The sequence below is a fragment of the Pantherophis guttatus genome, chromosome 13 (genome assembly GCF_059756535.1).
Source record: "Pantherophis guttatus breed Tessera chromosome 13, ASM5975653v1, whole genome shotgun sequence".
Classification (NCBI taxonomy): Eukaryota; Metazoa; Chordata; class Lepidosauria; order Squamata; family Colubridae; genus Pantherophis; species Pantherophis guttatus.
The window spans coordinates 17,836,983-17,855,174 of NC_142075.1; the positions used below are offsets into that span (position 1 = coordinate 17,836,983).

The 18,192-nt window shown below is 39.3% G+C and overlaps 2 protein-coding genes across 3 annotated transcripts in view; both read right to left on the reverse strand.

Annotated features, from left to right (window-relative positions):
- Nucleotides 1–1,607: 1,607 nt before the first annotated feature.
- DUT (deoxyuridine triphosphatase) lies at nt 1,608–8,238 on the reverse strand. The gene is made up of 7 exons (XM_034434702.3): nt 8,044–8,238; nt 7,020–7,209; nt 4,475–4,566; nt 4,325–4,369; nt 3,540–3,614; nt 2,918–2,988; nt 1,608–1,729 (listed from the first exon to the last, which is right to left on the reverse strand). The coding sequence occupies exons 1-7, from the start codon at nt 8,069–8,071 to the stop codon at nt 1,673–1,675; spliced, it is 558 nt and encodes a 185-aa protein (XP_034290593.2). The 5' UTR covers nt 8,072–8,238; the 3' UTR covers nt 1,608–1,672.
- Nucleotides 8,239–11,774: 3,536 nt separating this feature from the next.
- SLC12A1 (solute carrier family 12 member 1) overlaps nt 11,775–18,192 on the reverse strand; it is a 47,412-nt gene continuing 40,994 nt past the window's right edge. For both annotated transcript variants that reach the window (XM_034434704.2, XM_034434703.2), the window contains exons 21-26: nt 17,436–17,567; nt 17,081–17,192; nt 16,302–16,388; nt 14,953–15,088; nt 13,233–13,300; nt 11,775–12,716 (exon numbers count right to left, since the gene is read on the reverse strand). In XM_034434704.2, coding sequence (XP_034290595.2) covers nt 12,581–12,716; nt 13,233–13,300; nt 14,953–15,088; nt 16,302–16,388; nt 17,081–17,192; nt 17,436–17,567 — 671 coding nt within the window. In that variant the 3' untranslated portion in view covers nt 11,775–12,580. The remainder of the gene's footprint in view (nt 12,717–13,232; nt 13,301–14,952; nt 15,089–16,301; nt 16,389–17,080; nt 17,193–17,435; nt 17,568–18,192) is intronic.

Sequence of the window (18,192 nt, forward strand, 5' to 3'; positions counted from 1 at the left end):
GGGAAGCAATGAAGCAAAAATGGCTTCATCCAAGGTCACAGCTATATCCAAGTTGAAAATTGCAAAGCTGACCCCTCCCCCCCAAAAGTTTTTAACTCCCATTGAATAAAATGAGTTATTCTTGCAGGGAATGATTTGCTAGGGCAAATTAGCAGGTCAGTTTATACTGGAGCTTATTCAATGACCTTGAAGCCGAAGGACAATGGCAGACACTTATCTTTCTGAATGATTCCTAGGGTCCCAGCCAAGGCAGAAATAGAGGAATGGTGTTAAGGGACCACAAAATCCTGCTGTTTTGAGGGTGCCACGCACTGAAATGCAAAGCACCGAACATACTTGCAAGAATCAAGTTTGAACTGAGATGAAAGTTGATGGACTGAGAAAGAAAAATAATTAAGAAGAGGAATGTTTCCCTTCGCTATATTTTTCCATTCTTGTTGAAAAACCAAGCTGGGGAAAGGTTTTTGTGTGTGTGTGTGTGTTTGTAAGCCAGGAACAATTGTGCAAACAGGCCAGCCTTCCAAAATCTTTTCAGTTGTAGGTTCTGTTTCTCTCCATGCCATGACATCTTTTTGCCAGTTCTCTCTCAAGCATTGCTGTTGCTTTCCACCAACATAATCTCATGGGAAGGGCTATTGATTAGTTACAGACCTAGGCATTTTTGAGGAAAGGGAGGAAAAAAAAAATAGGAAAAGGCTATTTTCAAGTGCCATCTAGTGGCTTATTTGCTAAAGTGGAAATGATTGTAATCCTTCACCCCTCAGTCTATCTTTGGTTCAATATATTTGACAGGGAACAAAAGTATTGATCGTTGGGCATGTTACATGCTTGCCCGGTCAACTTTTTGGCTTTATGGTAGTGAGCTTCTTGCTCTTGTGATTTTTTAAAATATACTTAATATTACATTTGTATAAATATTTGCAGAGAGAAGAAACATGTAAGAATTTCAGCGGCTGAAAAACAGGGTTCCAAATGCCAGTTTAAATTTTGTTTAAAACAAGTAGAATTAGATAAGGCTTGCTTAAGTTGTGTCACACTAATGCAGCAGCAATTTTCTAGCTTTGATGAGCTCTTTACTATGGTCTTGCCAGACCAGGATTGCAATTTGAATAGGATCTCTAGTACTGTACTTGCAATGCCGTGTGGATTCCATTCAACTCAGTTAACTAGACACATTTTCAGACTGCAGGACACTGAAATGTCATTGCGTTGCCAAGTGCCCAAATTGAGACCATGAAAGTGTGGGGATGGTGTGACACCCACAATTACAAGGACTCGTTGTAAGCCCTCCTTGCTCTGTACAGTCTTAACTTCAGTCATGGAATGTGGATATTAGGCGAGGACTATCTATAACTGATTCCAAGGGTCCTTTTTAATTGTAACTTGTTTTTAAAACAATTCCAGTTAAAATTTGATTGGAAGATTATGATTGCGAACAAGGGTTTTGGGGCAGGTTTTAAGTAGTCTCTGAAAGTTATCTTTGGCAGATTCCTCTCCCTACAACAGCACTAAGTAAACACAGCCTGTAGTGATCTATGTTCTTTTCCTTGCAGTAATATTTTTAAACCCGTCTCTCCTTTATAAGAAAAAAAATAGAAATCCCACAATTTTCTATCAAAGTTTATTTACATTTTAAAAAGGTGTATAAAAATATACTGTATAAAAGTTTCCTTTATTTCTGCCCAGTTGATCCAAAACCGCCTGAGCCACGTTCTGTTTCATCCAAAACCTGAAAAATAGAAGCAATTCGTTTAATTGAATAACAGAAAAAAAAAAGGTATGAAAGAAAAAAAGTGCACACATGAAATCCCAATTGTAATCCTCACTAACCACAATTTGGGATTGCCGACTGTCACTAAGTGGCACAGTTGTAAAGTGTAACATTGAGTGTTGTGGTCCGAGGCAGAGAAAGGGCCATCTGGGAGGTACGTGCTGCCTCCGGAGCCTCCAGAGTCAGACCTCAGCGAGGCAGAGGAACAGGGGGAGCCTGTTCTCACTGAGCGCATGTGCAGAGCTGCCAGAAGGCAAGAACAGCTAAAACAAAAGGGACGACTCGGGAGTAGGACTGGGAGATGATTGGCCCCTCCCATAAGCCTTAAAAGAGGAGCAAAGGCACGTGGGCCTTTGCAGGAAGCAACGTTTGTTCATTCGATTCAGCTTAAAGCCTGAAGTTCTGTTTGATTCTGGACTCCGTGTGGCTCTGACAACACGCTGTCTTTGGCAGCGTGTCAAGGGAGATAAAGGTGGGTGATTATCCCAAAGGACTCTTTATAACTAATTGGGACTCCTCTGTGAATGAACAGAATTCACAGCTGTTGCGATAAAAGAGGTCTTTGGGACTACTCATGTGTTTTCATGACTCAGGAAGCTTAGGTCAAAACACTGGGTGACTGTGCCAGACTTATAGCATCATGTGACCCTGACTTGCCACCCACTTCTTCACTAACTTCTGCTTGTTGGAAACTTGCTATGAAATGCACAAATAATGACTATGGGATGCTGTGGCCGGCATAAATATGCACCAGTTGCCAAACCACAATTATGTGACTTTGGGGACACTGCGATGGGTGCAAGTTCAGTCAACGATGTGGTAAATCTTTTCTTAGTGTTGTTGTAAGTTCATATGATCACTGAACAGTCTACCTCTATATTCATATATATATAAACATCCTAAACATTCCAATAAATGACAGCCCAGGTTTCTTATAATCATCCATAACTAATCTATTTTCAAAAGCAATTCGTTATATTGCTAAAAACTCAACTCTGCAGTTGAGACAAAAATGGAGATTCTGAAGTAAATGTGAACCGAATAGATTTCACCCTTATCCCCTACATTAAATAAATCCATTTAATTCCTATATTTTATTAACGGTAAGATACCTGAGTTAGCAGTTATTTCTTTCCCATTTCTTACCTTGACTTCTTCAAGAACCGGATAGTAGATGCGCTCACAGATTAGTTGAGCGATCCTGTCACCCTTTTTAACTTAAAAAAAAAAAAGGAATTTAAAAAGTGACATTGTTTAAAAAAACAACAACACATTATCACATCAGTGTAAGGAAAATGCCAGAACAATACTGTGCAATTAAACTAAGGACAATGTAAGGAAATGACTTGTTTCTCCTCTTGGGAGATTGGATGACCGCTTATAAAGTCCAGCTGGATACATATTATTCACGCTAGGCTTGCCCAGTGTGGTCAATATTCTGCAAGGGTCAATTGGACTATCCTTTATTGTTTTTGCTACCAGTGGCAGTGCTCTTGGTAGTATTTATTTTCATATACTAAATGTTTGGAGGTCAAAGAACAATCTAAAATTTTATAGAGGGGTTGGTGAGCTGAAGAGTTGGGATGTTTTGATTAATGCCATATTTGCAAGGCAGTATACGTGTCTCCATCAAGAGAGAATTGTCCTGAAGCTCCCTCAGTTGCTCTGCCAAAACTGATCGGCACTCACCTTTTACATGTATATTCTAATTTAAAAGCAGGAAATTTAAGGAAAGTATCAGCTTAACATTAACTTTATTTTTTTTTACCTTTAAATGGTTCCTTTCCAAAGTTAAACAATACAACACCAACATTTCCCCTGTAGTCCTCATCAATTACTCCAGCTGTTAAAAAAAGAAAAAAGGATGCAACAGTGTAGATGTTTCACTGTATGTTTGATACACACACACACACACACACACACAAAATACACACACACACAGATATTATACACACACATCAACCAAGTTAGCTATGCTGGCAAGCCTCAAAACAACCAGGTTATGGTCTACTGCGCAAAAGATTATTTCACCATTTGCACAGGAATTTAAGCGAAGACTACACTTTTTTGATATGTGTGTGGATTCCTTAAAAATAAAGTTTGAAAATGTTTGTTTCCAAACATTGCTTAATTGAAATAAATATATGCAGTGGATAAATGTATCTAGCCAACTGCTAGCATATACTTCTGCAGAGCTTAGTTCACGGTCAATTTCTTTAGCAGATGTGCTTTAATTAAGTTGATCATAAATTATTGCAAAGAACATATGTTCCATCGTTTAGCTTCCCTAAAATTATAGGGAGCTTGTTTATGTAATAAAGAAAACTCACATTTCATCTTTCAATACTTCTGTTCCCAGAACGTAAGAGTACAGTACTGCCATCTTATTAAATATGCAAATTAATGTAAATAAGCAAAACCACATTTTGGAGCCTGTCAATTTATTTCATTAAGAATATTTTTTTCTAAATTAAGAATAATGAAATATGCACTTTATGTTGCAGCAGCTAAATGCATATACTGATATAATTGCATTCAGAAACAATTACTCACCACCAACATCAATGAAATGATTTACAGCTAATCCAGATCGAGGAGCTTAAATCAAAGAAAGAAAAAGTGTTAAATATGACACACTTTCTAATTTTCAAATAAAAGTTTAGCAAACCTATAAGATTACAATTTTTCTGTTTAACAACTTACCTACTCGACCATAGCAACCTGTAGGAAGGGCAACCTGAATATCTGTTTTCACAACAGCTTTCCCTACAGCAGGGACCTCACAATCATATGCACTACCAAACAAACAAAACAAACAAAAAATAAATATCTAAGAAAAAAAATCAGTAAGTTCAAATTGTATGCAGAAATCATTTCTTTTTATACACTTTTTTAATACACAGGTAGTCCTTAACTTATGACCACAATTGAGCCCAAAACGTATGTTGCTAAGCAAGACAATTGTTAAGTGAGCTTTCTCTCATTTTATGACTTTTCTCACCAATTAAGTGAATCACTGCAATAGCAATACCAATAGCAAATACCATTTTACAGCCCTCTCTAAGTGATTTACAGAGTCAGCCTATTGGCCCCAACAATCTGGGACCTCATTTTACCAACCTCGGAAGAATGGAAGGCTGAGTCAACCTTGACCCAGGTGAGATTTGAACTGCCAAATTGCAGGCAGCCGGCAGTCAGCAGAGGTAGCCTGAAGTACTGCCCTCTAACCACTGCGCCACCACGGCTTATTGTTTAATGAGGTTGGTGAGGATTTATGATTGTTGTATTGATCCACAGCTACACAATTGCCATTTGCATGCTCACAACTGGCTTCCAATGAGGAAAACCAATGGAGAAGTCACCAATAAAATAGCAAACTGTCCTTGCCGTCACATGTCTCATTTAACGGCGCCATTGCTTAGCAACAGAGCTGCTGGTCCCAATTTGAGGTTGTTAAGTGAGAACTATCTGCAGATTGGAGTTACGGGTGGATCTTGGATTCAAATGAATGAATTATTGTTTTATTGTACCAGTACAGTGTTATTTGCTTGGAAAAGGAATTGGTTTATTGGTTAGAACAGAATACTCTGAAAAAAGCCGTCTGAACGACAAACTGCTCAACAATATTATTCAAATCCATATAGCCGTCCATTTCACACATACTGACAGCCCACCATTAAAAAAAACAATGCAGCAATTGCTAATTCTTTGATTAAGATCAGTTTTAAGCTGTAAGAAGTCCACCCTGCTCCTTGTCTCAAATGTGGTTTTTTTCCCCACCCCCCAAAAGGCAGGTGGACTTTCTTTGAAAATGTTTCATTTCTCTTCTCTTCCAAGAAGCTTCCTCAGTTCATTTGAAGAAATTTCTTGGATGAGAATAGAATTCTTTATTGGCCAAGTGTGATTGGATACACAAGGAATTTGTCTTTGGTGCATATGCTCTCAGTGTACATAAAAAGAAAAGATACATTCGTCAAGAATCATAAGGTACAACATTTAAAGATAGTCATAGGGTACAAATAAGCAATTGAATCATACTAGGAAACAGTATCAATATAAATGGTAAGGATACAAGCAACAAAGTTACAGTCATGCCGCCATAAGTGGGAGGAGCTGGGTGATAGGAACGATGAAAAGACTAACAGTAATAGTAATGCAGCCTTAGTGAATAGTTTGATTGTTGAGGAAATTACTTATTTAGCAGAGTGATGGCGTTCGGGAAAAAACTGTCCTGTGTCTAGTTGTCTTGGTGTGCAGTACTCTATAGCGTTGTTTTCTAACCTTGTTGCTGGTATCCTTACGATTTATATTGATGGTTTCCTAGTATGATTTGATTGCTTATTTGTACCCTAGGACTGTCATTAAGTGTTGTACCTTATGATTCTTGACAAATGTATCTTGTCTTTTTATGTACACCGAGAACCTATGCACCAAGATGAATTCCTTGTGTGTCCAATCACACTTGGCCAGTAAAGAATTCAATTCAATTCAATTCAATTCAATGATTCTTGATGAATGTATCTTGTCTTTTTATGTACACCGAGAGCTTATGCACCAAAGACGAATTCCTTGTGTGTCCAATCACACTTGGCCAATAAAGAATTCAATTCATTTCATTTCAATTCAATGATTCTTGATGAATGTATTTTATTCTCCTTATGTACACCGAGAGCTTATACACCAAAGACAAATTCCTTGTGTGTCCAATCACACTTGGCCAATAAAGAATTCAATTCAATTCAATTCAATTCTAGTCCTAGTCCTTCATTCATGGAACTGAAGTCAATTAGTGTCTATGGAGATTCTCAGTCATGGTTGTCCTTTTTTTCCAAGAGGCAACTTGGACAATAAAGTATTCTATCCTATTCTATTGAGGGTAGGAGTTGAAACAGTTTATGTCCAGGATGCAAGGGGTCTGTAAACATTTTCACAGCCCTCTTTTTGACTCGTGTAATATACAGGTCCTCAATGGAAGGCAAGTTGGTAGCCATTGTTTTTTTTTTTTCTGTAGTTCTAATTGTCCTCTGAAGTCTCTGTCTGTCTTGTTGGGTTGCAGAGCCAAACCAGACAGTTATAAAGGTGCAGATGACAGACTCCATAATCCCTCTGAAGAAACATTTTCAAAGAAAAGACCAAGAAAATCCAGCTGCCTTTTGGGGAAACAACAACAACTACTACTATTACTACTACTACTTTGAGACAATTGTGGCCCGAAATCTCCACACAAGACCCTGTTCTTCTTTCTTACCTGTACAAATCGTAGCCCGCCGCCCGGGAAGAACCTTTAGAAGGCGCAAAAGCGTTATCGGTCAGCTTGACGAAGCGCAGGCTCTGGGAAGTCGTGTCCCCGTTGGGAATATTCAGGCTGGCGCTGGAAGGTTCCCCGGGGATTGCCGTGGAGACTGGCATAGCGACGGCGCGAAAAAGGGCGGCTAATTCTGAGGGGGGGGAAAAAAAGAAGACGGAGAGAGAGTGAGAGATGCTCCGGAAAGCCCGCGCTTTTTTTTTTGTTTTTTTGAAATGGGACCCGCCTGCGGCAATAACGGCCAATGGGCGGGCGCGCGCGGCAACGGCGGCCAATGGGCGCGCGGCGGAGGCGGGATTTGCCCTGTCTGTCAGCATAAGGGGGGGAAAAATAATAGTAATAATTTGACGCAAGCCAATGGGCGCGCGAGGACCCCGTAAGCCAATGGGCGCGCGGCGGAGGCGGGATTTGCTGTCTGTCAGCATAGGGGGTGTGTGTGTGTGAAAAATAATAATAATAATTTAGCGCGCGCCGTCGTCCGAATCGGTATTTTATTAAGGAATGTCGGGTGCGGGCGGGAAGGGGATTTCACTTCGGATTTAGGCAGTTTTTTTCTGCCTCTTCCACGAGGACGGTAGCCAGGAATGCCAGGTTTGTGTGTATATAGGTAGATCTGTGGGGATTTCGGCGTGGACGGGCCCGCTCGGCTTCCCTCATCCCGACTGAGGGGGCTTGGTTTGGTAATTTCAGTCAGGTAAATAAAATGGCGGCTGCTTTTCTTGCGGGAGGCCAAAAAAATAAAAATAAAAATAAAAAAACAACCAACGAATGAGGCTGTTTAAACTGAGCTACTCATTTCCCCGTCTTCCTTTTAGGGCGGAACCCGCTTTTCATCCCCCCCCGCATATAGGAATGGTTTTGCCCAACGGTTCTCGGCGAGGCCGAGAGGGCCGTACAACTCCTTATGGAAGAGTCCACCTTCCTCAAAGGAGGGGGGGAGAGAAAGAAATGAAAGCTTTGTCCTTACTGTGCTTGAGGTAGCGCAGGGGAGCCATGGCAGCGCCTGAAGGGCCTTTTTCGGCCTGGTGTTGCTCGCTCTTTTTGCCGCCGCCTCCTCCTCCGCCGAGACCGCAGAGGGCGGAAAGAAAAGTCGTCGTTTCTGGTAGGCCGGGAGGAGGCTAAGATGGCAGCCTTGTCTTTTTTATCCTCCCTCCCCAACCCTCCTCCTCCTCCTCGGGCAGAAGTCAGGAAAGCTGCGTTCACACGAGACGCCTTCTAACCAGGGTTTGGCTTCAGAGACCTCGGGGCGAGCAGAGGCCTCGCTTGGCTTCCCGAGGGTGACTTTGCCTCTTGAGGGAGAAAAGGGCCCTTTTAGGAAGGATGCTCAGGTGGGATTCCCTGAATTAATGAGCCTAATTGTCTTCAGTTCCACGAATGGAGGGCTAGGAACGAACCACCCTCATCTGCCCAGAGACATAGATGATATCTGTGTATGTGTTTATTCATTTAATGCAGGGGTCTTCAACCTTGGCAACTTTTAAGACTTGTGGACTTCAACTCCCAGAATTCCTCAGCCTGCTTTGCTGGCTGAGGAATTCTGGGAGTTGAAGTCCACAAGTCTTAAAAGTTGCCAAGGTTGAAGACCCTTGATTTAATGCTTCAAGTCTGACCTAGAATTAGTCCTATTTTAGAGCCATAAATGAGCTAATCAATTCCCAGATCAAATTTCCATTCTGTCACAAGTTCATTAATTAGCCCTAGGCAGGGAAATCATCTCTCGCCCTCTGTTTTCCATCCGTAACTTATGGGTAATACTTTTTTAAAAGCCCTTTTTATTCAGTTACCGTGTTTCCCCGAAAATAAGACACTTGTCTTATTTTTTTATTATTTTTTTTGAACCCTGAAATGAGCACTGGGCCTTATTGCCATGCGCTCAAAAGCCCGATTGAGCTTATTATCAAGGGGATGGCTTATTTTGGGGGGAAACAGGGTAGTCCTTGATTTAACAACAGTTCATTTAATGACCGTTCAAATAGCAATAGCACTTAAGACTTTATATACTGCTTCATGGGGCTTTACAGCCCTCTCTAAGCGGTTGATAGAATCAGCCTGTTGCAGGGGTGAAATCCAAAATTTTTCCCTACCAGTTCCGTGGGCGTGGCTTGGTGGGCATAGCAGGGGAAGGATACTGCAAAATCTCCATTCCCACCCCACTCTGAGGCCAGCCAGAGGTGGTATTTGCCGGTTCTCCGAACTGCTCAAAATTTCCACTACTGGTTCTCTGGAACCTGTCAGAACCTGCTGGATTTCACCCCTGGCCTGTTGCTGGGTTCATCAACAATCTGGGTTCTCATTTTACCCACCTTGGAAGGATGGGAGGCTGAATCAACCTTGAGCCTGGTGAGATTCGATCTGCCAAATTGCAGGCAGCCGACAGTCAGCAGAAGTAGACTTCAGTACTGCACTCTAACTACTGTGCCACTGAGGCTCAGTGGCCTCGAGGAAGGATAGATGATGGATGGATGGATGGATGGATGGATGGATGGAGAGAGCAATAGCAATAGCACTTAGACTTATATACCGTGCTCTACAGCCCTCTCTAAGCGGTTTACAGAGGCATCAGTTTACTGGATTTCACCCCTGGCCTGTTGCTGGGTTCATCAACAATCTGGGTTCTCATTTTACCGACCTTGAAAGGATGGAAGGCTGAGTCAATCTTCAATCTGGTGAGATTCGAAGTGCCAAACATCTGGCAGCCGGCAGTCAGCAGAAGTGGCCTGCAGTACCTCATTCTAACCACTGTGCTACCGCAGCTCCCACAAAGTTACAACGGCATTGAAAAAAGTGATTTATGACCATTTTTCACACTTGCAACCATTTCAGCATTCCCCATGGTCATGGGATCAAAATTGAGCCGCTTGTCAACTGACTCGTATTCATGAACGTTGCAGCGTCCCGGGGTCATGTAATCCCTCGTTTTGCAACCTGACGATGTCAATGGGGGAAACCAGATTCACTTAACCGCCATGTTAATGACTTAACATTTGCAGTGATTCACTTAATGGTGGCAAGAAAAGTTGTAAAATGGAGCAAACTCACAAATTTCTCACTTAACATACATTTGGGTTCGATTGTGGCCATAAGTAGAGGACTACCTGTTTAACTGCTCATCTTCGGAACTCTGTTTTTCAAGATTATATAGCCACCTATCTCACACATGAGAAACAAGCCATTAAAAACAGAGGTAAATATAACAGATGTAAATACAATCAATGGACCACTATCCTACACCCAGTGTAACTTTGTGGGCTCCCTTTTTAAATTTGATTTATTAAACTTTTATGCTGCCTATCTGCCCTGCAAGATGATTCTGGGTAGATCTCTATTTCCATGGGATCCTTAAGCCTGTTGGAAAAACCATGTTTTAATAGATTTCTGGAACATCAATCTCCTTTTTCTGTTCAGAGGTGGTTCTGTTCAGTAGGAGGCCATTCCAAGTTTGGAAAATCTGATTTTTTTTTAAGCCAGCCTCCCTAAACAAAAAAGGCACCCATGACCAAGGCATCATTTGAATTTCCATTATTTAAACATTCAAACATCTCAGTTGGAGGCTTCTTTTATCTTGAGCCTCTTCACCAGCCTTGGTTGGTTTTAGAAGCTGATATGGGCTTGCCATGGTTATAGCTGTCCTGGACAGGCTATGGGTGTAGGAGAGAGTGGGCAATCTAACAAACTTAGCGGCATTTGGGGGAGAAATGCAGTGGGCTCCCATATCAGTCTGGCAAAATTGCAAGGGCGCATCCTTGTAAGTCACCTGAAGTATGTCCAGTTGAAGGAGAGCCCCTGAAAACAGGTCAGCCTAAATTGGTCTTGAGCTGGCTCTGCTCTGGTTCTGTAAATCCCATGAAAAGCACACTATTGGCAACATGAAGGGTATTCTTAGTGTTACAGTATTGGCTGAGCTATCCTGTATGGATTTGTCTTTACTTTTTTTAAAAGATCGCTAGCAGTACACAGAAATAAACTATATTCATGCCAGAAAACTATGAATTCCTATCCTTGCATCTTGCAAAAGGCAATTTCAAAATGTTGAATTATGACTTGCCCAATAATTCTTGGAACTCTAGTTCTACTGGGTCGAGAAAGGTTGATTAAAATAACACTTGTTTCCCATGTGCTGTCTTATTTTGAATTCTGATGTCTTTTGTCAATACTTTCTCTCGCTACTTCCCCCAAAACTAGTTAAATATCCTTTGATAATTTTGCTTTTGTATACTTGCGCCAACAATCCTGTATATTATGCTGAGCTATTTTTCAAGAAAAGTAAATGTATTTATATCCATTCCTGTCTCTTATTACAAAGCCAATAGTTTCTGCTCTCAAGAATGCTTCTAAAAAACTAATATTGTTTGGTGATGCTGTATCAGTAACACAAATCTTATCTAATAAATTATGTCTAATCAAAACTCAAAAATATCTCTGATTATTTAGATGAAATCTAAGTATTCTAAGCATTGTGTGTCAAATGTTATGAATGGCTGGTAATATTTATCACTTGAATTATGACAAACCATGTATTTTTGTTGCCAGTTTATGATGTTTTGGATAATAGAAATTTTAGTGCACAAAAATTTGTGATGAATGTGTTAGTTTTTCTAACGTTCAGTGCAGCTTGTGTTGCAACAAATTTAATAAAGATGCCTCTGAAATTTTTTCACATGGAAACAAAAATCAATAAATCAAAGTATGCAATAGGGATAAATCCTTGATTCATTTTTATTGTTAACATATTAAATTAATATACAAGTTCAAATATTCTTACCAGTCAGAAAAAGATTACAATTTATTAAAAAGCATTTCTAAGTTGTGCCAAGGCATTGTGCTAGTTTACTTCCATTTATAGTTCTAAAGAAATCAATATCATTATGAATTTTTTAAAAATTTAGGTTAGTACACATATTTTTGCTTTCAAAGTTGTCTTAAGTGTTGATTGAATATGATTTCATCTTATCTTGAGGTGATAATTTGAAATTATATGTTACGCCTTATAAATCATGACATTTTGCTCCCCAGCTACACTCATGAATAGAAATTTTTATTTATTTATTTATGGAACACAAACTTTGAAGTTATGTAAGCAGGTATGGTATTGAACATAGAATCATACATTTTGGATTCTATGGGGGAGAATGGAAGTTTTTGCATAGCTAGAATTGTACGGTACTCTGGACCACAGGACTGCAGTAATTAAACCTAATATGTTCATAATACAAATGGAAGTTAGTATATATTCTGACATCAAGGGGACTTTGTGATGAAAGCTAGACTTTTAAAGTGGGATTTGAAATGTGGAATGCAGATCTTTTTTATCTTTCCAAGGTACTCTCTTCCATTTTACTTTGCCCTGTCATCTTGGTCTTCCATTTCTTCTCCCCTTTTTGCAGATATGATTTGTTTTTTTACTCTGAGATAGCAAAATATCCTGTTGGGAGTCTATTTGATATATTAAGTCCATTGCTATGTCCCGAATGCATGTAATGGACTCCGGGGGTGGTGGTGGTGAGTTATGAGTAAAACGTTAGTACATTTTTGTGGTTGCCTCGAATGAGCAAAACTGGAGGTAGGTTCTTAGAGAGGATTTCTAGCCAAGCCATGTAGAGGTAATCTGATATAATTCCTTTTCTTGCCACTGGTAGGCTCCTGTTGAATTGAATAGGAGGAAATATTAGTAATACTCATTGCTGGTATATACCGTATTTTTTGGACTATAAGACACTCCGGACTATAAGACGCACATTAGCTTTAGAGGAAGAAAACAAGGAAAAAAAATTTGCCTCTGCTGTCCGTTTGCTGCCGACGCCCGTTTGCCAGAGCATGCTCGCTGCCACCGCGGCCCATTTTCTGCCGATTGCTGTGAATGGGTGGTGGTGATCCCCACCGCCTAGAACAACTGATCAGCACCACACCAACCCCCCTCTCCCCTGCTGCAATATTCACTCTATAAGACACAGACATTTCCACCCACTTGGGGGTGGGTAGGTGGAAGTGCGTCTTATAGTCTGAAAAATACAGTAAATCGTCTCCTAGGCTAGGTTACCAGATGGAAGCAAACAGCTACAGAAAACTCTTAATTCAAACTGTAGATGACTACATTTCAATTTACAATCTTGCCCCAAAGTCTCGGTAGGGACAACAAATTAAAAATGTATAACTTACACAATAATTAGATTAGCAGCTCGAGAGTGCTCCTGTAAGAGTTCATTCAATCGGACCTGACGGTAACTCTGTTTAAAATCAAAAGTTGATTACATTAGAAATTATTTTTTCTATCATCCTTAGCCTAAATTACGTTCCAGACATCCTTTATGAATAACTTTGAAATGAGTTCATGTACAATTCTGCCTGTCTTTGGATAAATCTGTTGACTGAAATATGATTTTTGCAAATTAAAGTATGTAACTTGCAAATTGGAAACAAGAAACAGCTTTGTTGGATAATTATTTTCTCTTATTAAATCAATATGAATCCATACTTATCTTACCTCTTTAATGAAATACTCATGGCTACAGAATATAATAACTATGAACATAAATTTATTTAAAGAAATTAAGAGTTGGAAGGATTTTTTAAATGTACAATTAGTCTTGTGCTCAGATCAATGATCCTACTGAATCCTACTCTCATCCTACTTTGGCATCTATCCCAGACAATGCTATCCTTAATGTTGAGAGAATATACAATGAAGCTTAAGTGTCATACAGTATGTACTGTTCCCATTCAGATAATATACTGTATGTCCCAAATTAACATTCACTATTGGAGCTTGAGCAGTGCAAAGAAAAGGCTCAGGGTTAATGTTTTCCGCAAGCGCTTTGATGTGGGATGACAGAAATTGTTGCAGAATTCAGTACTGGATTATGTATCTCTTGTATTGGATGTTCTCTCCATCCACCTCCTGAAGAGTGAATCCCAGTTCAGGTGTTGTATTTGTTCAGGTGCTGGCCTAGAAACTAGGAGACTGAGTTCTACTGAGGAACAAGGACCACAGAAATTATTGTTGCTAAGTGGTCCTGACCTAAAGACCACATAGAAATTCCGGTCCCAATTAGGATTATTAAATGAGGACTACTTGTACAGATTTTGGAAAGCATATGCTATAGGGCAATTAAAGAAACGTTGCAGAGGTGGTATTCAGCAGGTTCTGACCAGTTCTGGAGAACCAGTAGCGGAAAGTTTGAGTAGTTTGGAGAACCGGTAAATACCACCTCTGACTGGCCCCTCCCTCATCTATTCTCGGCCTCCCGAGTCCCAGCTGATCGGGAGGAAATGAGGATTTTGCAGTAACCTTCCCCTGGAGGTGGGAGAGAATGGAGATTTTACAATATCCTTCCCCTGGAGTGGAGAGGGAATGGAGATTTTACTGTATCCTTCCCCTGCCACATCCACCAAGCCATGCCCACCACGCCATGCCATGCCCACCAAGCCACGCCCATAGAACCAGTAGTAAAAAAATTTGAATCCCACCACTGAAACATTGCCTTCTCTTCTAAGTTAGTGTTCCTCATCCTTGGCAGATCGAAGATGGGTGGAGTTCACCTCCCAGACTGCCGGCTGGGCAATTTGGGGAGTTGAAATTCACTATCTAAACTGCCAGGATTGAGACACACTGCTCTAAGATTTGAAGCAAAGTTTTTGCCAACTCCAAAGCTCTCTCCAAGTAAAGGAGTTTCTTGTGTTAATAAAACGAATAATCTCGATCAAAGTTATGACTTTAAAACGATTATGCGTAAAATTTGGTTAGAAAGAGCAGGTGATATAAACCATGGATATTATGGATTCCCCCCCTCCCCACCTGGTGGTAATCTATATGCCCTGCCTTCTCTTTCAAATAGCTCCTTTTATAGTGTCAAAGGTAACTAAAGGTATGGCTGGTTACCTTTTCCTTGAATGCTTCCAGTTCTGCATCAGTGATTTTCCATGGTGCTTCTCTCTTTAATTTCTCAGCAGTTGTTAAATCTTTGCAGCTTTCATGAAGGCGGTATGGTTCAATCATCTCTTCAAAGAATTTCCAGCTGGAACAGAAATTATAAAGAGACTTCACAGCAGGACTCTAACTCTTCATTTTACAGATATTCTTAAGATCGGACAAGCTTTTGGCTGTGGAATGATAGCTGAATTCTATAAAAAACTTTAAACTGTATTTATCAGGTTTTAAGCATGGGCATAGCCATTGCAGCATAGTAACACTTCCCCAGTTTATATTTGACACTGCTGTCAAATTTATATTCCAGATTGAATTTATTATAAAGTTATACATAATATTTCATTTCACAGTACTGCAGAGTATATTCATAGTTGTGTACACGAGAAACAACTTTTTTTGGGAAAATGTCTGCTTGTATTATACCATAACGCTAGCTTTATTTTTTATTACTGTTAATTGTAAGTTTCAAACTCCATTCCATTGAACATAAATGAAATTATTTCATATAAAAACAAAGGTGCCACACCATGTTTCTTTGTTGCTACAGAGGTAACAAAGATATCTCTGGAAATTACTTCCAATTAATATAATGTTGAAGTTAATTGGCTACATCTAGATAACTAATACTAAGCTTGTCTGGACTTTCTAAATAATGGCATTAGAAAGATTTGAATGTGATACAATCGATTTTAACTTGCACTCTACCTTGATTTCTGATAAAGTGCACTTTGATAGCATATTTAAGCCTCTGAAAAATCTCAGCAGTATAGCCAGGCGGGGTTCAAATCATGTACTTACCCTTGCATTTGGGATAATAAACTACAATTCCAGCGTTCATTTAACATTTACTAAACAAATTATAGCCTTTATAGCCATATGATTAGCCACAATTCAAAACAGAATAAAGTATCTTTCAATTCACCCAAATGACCTCACAGAACAACAGTGGTTAAAGTTATTTTGTGTGTATGTACGTGTGTACAAATGAAATAAAACAAATTATAGTTATTTAGGTAATAAGCATATTATCCTTTAACAGAAAATGGATGTCAATAGTTGCCTGACATCTGCTTCAAGAATGCCCAGCTATTCCAATAATACTTTAAAAATCCATTTTTCTTTGGCAGTTTGCTACCTTCTCTGCAGTAATAGAATGAACACCCATGATTTAGCTTGGTATTTTTTTCCTAAATGGAAAAATAAGACTTAACCAGCAACAAGAGCAGGTTTTATATATTCCATTTTTAGACGTTCCCTTTTTAAAAAATTGCACAATTTCTTAGAAACTTGCTGAAGCTTACCTTTCTTTATTGGGTTTCATGTTGATGTCTCCAATTATATTAATGTCGGCAAATTTTATTCTGAACTTACTTAATAGTGAAGCCATCCTGAAAAATTAAAAAAAGAGAATCTCTTTTCATTCCAAAATTCAGAAAGCTTGACTTATGATACCTTATGGTCAGTATGCATGGGATACAATATTTTGATAGATAATCCTTTGCACTGGATTACAAAATGCAACCTGTTTAGAGTGAAGTAAGTTAGCGTGCTAAGATTGCAGTCTAATGTATAAAATGCAGTTCTTCCAAGACCACATTCTGTCTGCCTACATAAAAGAGAATCCAGAATACCTTTTAGCAGGGCATGGAGCTGAAACATGGACAATGAAAGTTTCTAAAAAGGAATTCTGCAATACAATAAGCTATCCAAGTTTTACTTCTACTACCTAATGGTTACACAGTGCTTTAGATATTTCAAGCCGCTTTGCCTACATCATTTTCTTCCTTTCCTCCTGTATATGCAAATAGTTTTGGAAATGTGACGGAATTTACTCCAGAATCCCAGGAGGAAAGGAACTGCATTCCAAAGGAGCAAGATGCAACTCAGTTCAGATAGTTTGTGTAAGAGTGAAGGTGAAGATGTCCCCTCCCTAACAATTCCTTTATGGGGGTAGTAGTATATTTGAGTTCATCAAGATTCTGTCTTCAGATGAGGAACAATAAAGAAATCTGGAAGAATCACAGAATGCCAAAGAAGCAGGAAAAGTTTATTCTTGGCGTAAGGAGATGGATTTTCTTACATCAACTTTTCTTCTTCAAGGCGAGTAACTTTTCCACCAGTAAAGATCTTCAGTTTGCAATCCTTCCACTTTTTCCGGAGTGTCAGAATGTAGGGAATTAGGAGGATTAACCCTAGGTGAAAAAAATTAGATCAAGTTATTTGTTCACACCAGTGAATCAAGTCAGAACACTGCATAATTAAGAAGAAAGTATTCCCCCGCCCCCACTAATATTGAAAATGGATGGTTGTTGACTTTAAAAATATTTTTTTTTAATTACATTTTTTGGTTAGTTGTTTTGCACATCTCACATAGGGTTGTAAGATCTTACATAATCCTGGTACCTAAGGTGGGTGATGGGTTTTGGGGGGCTTACCTCCATCATCAAAAAGCCACCACACGTCAATGGAACCTTTTCCTTGCTTCTTTTTAAACTGAACGCTAGCTTCAAGGAGCCGTTGATTGAATTCCCCAACATGTACTGAAGAGATTGTGCTAATGCTGCAATCTGAAGTGAGAGAAATGAGCGATTAGTTAGCTTTAATAATAGTTTTAGACATCTTTTGTTTTGGTTATGTAAATAATGTTAAAAACAAATTCTTGGAGTTTAAAATATCACTCAAAAGGTGATGAGAACCAATCATCAAAAGACTGGAATCCATGAACATCCATACATTACAAACACACATGATTTGGTAACTCATCATCTTTGCTATTTTGTTCTATTTGGGATTTACCTCTCAAAGACTGCTTCATAAGTGGAGGAACTGTTGAAAAACCATGCCTACTACCATGTGGAGAATATTAGTAAGAGAGACTTCAGCAGTTTGCAATGGGCCAGAAGATTCACCCAGCAAAAGAATTTTCTGCACTATGGTAAGATACATGGTGTTTCTTTCTTTCTTTTTTTTTGATTCTAGCACTTATTTCCCAGTTTGCTTCTCTATGAAAACATCACATCGCCAATGTGACTAGCATAAAATTTGCAAATCTGTTGTTTTTTTTTTTTGCTAAACTATTTCTTCTTTTTTTGATAGTTTGTCAGCTCGGGTTTCCATCAATCTGCTTTTTAAATTGCTTCTAGAATATTGTTAATTTTGTTATAATAGACTAAATGTGACTGTGAATGGCAG

What these genes read in the sequence shown, in the direction of transcription:
- DUT (XM_034434702.3), bottom strand. Translation starts at nt 8,071, where the DNA reads ATGGCTCCCCTGCGCTACCTCAAGCACA. An exon ending in GCGGGCTACGATTTGTACAG is followed by an intron (nt 4,567 to 7,019) that starts GTAAGAAAGAAG and finishes TTTGTTTGGTAG; the next exon opens with TGCATATGATTGTGAGGTCC. An exon ending in TCATTTCATTGATGTTGGTG is followed by an intron (nt 3,615 to 4,324) that starts GTGAGTAATTGT and finishes TTTTTTTAACAG; the next exon opens with CTGGAGTAATTGATGAGGAC.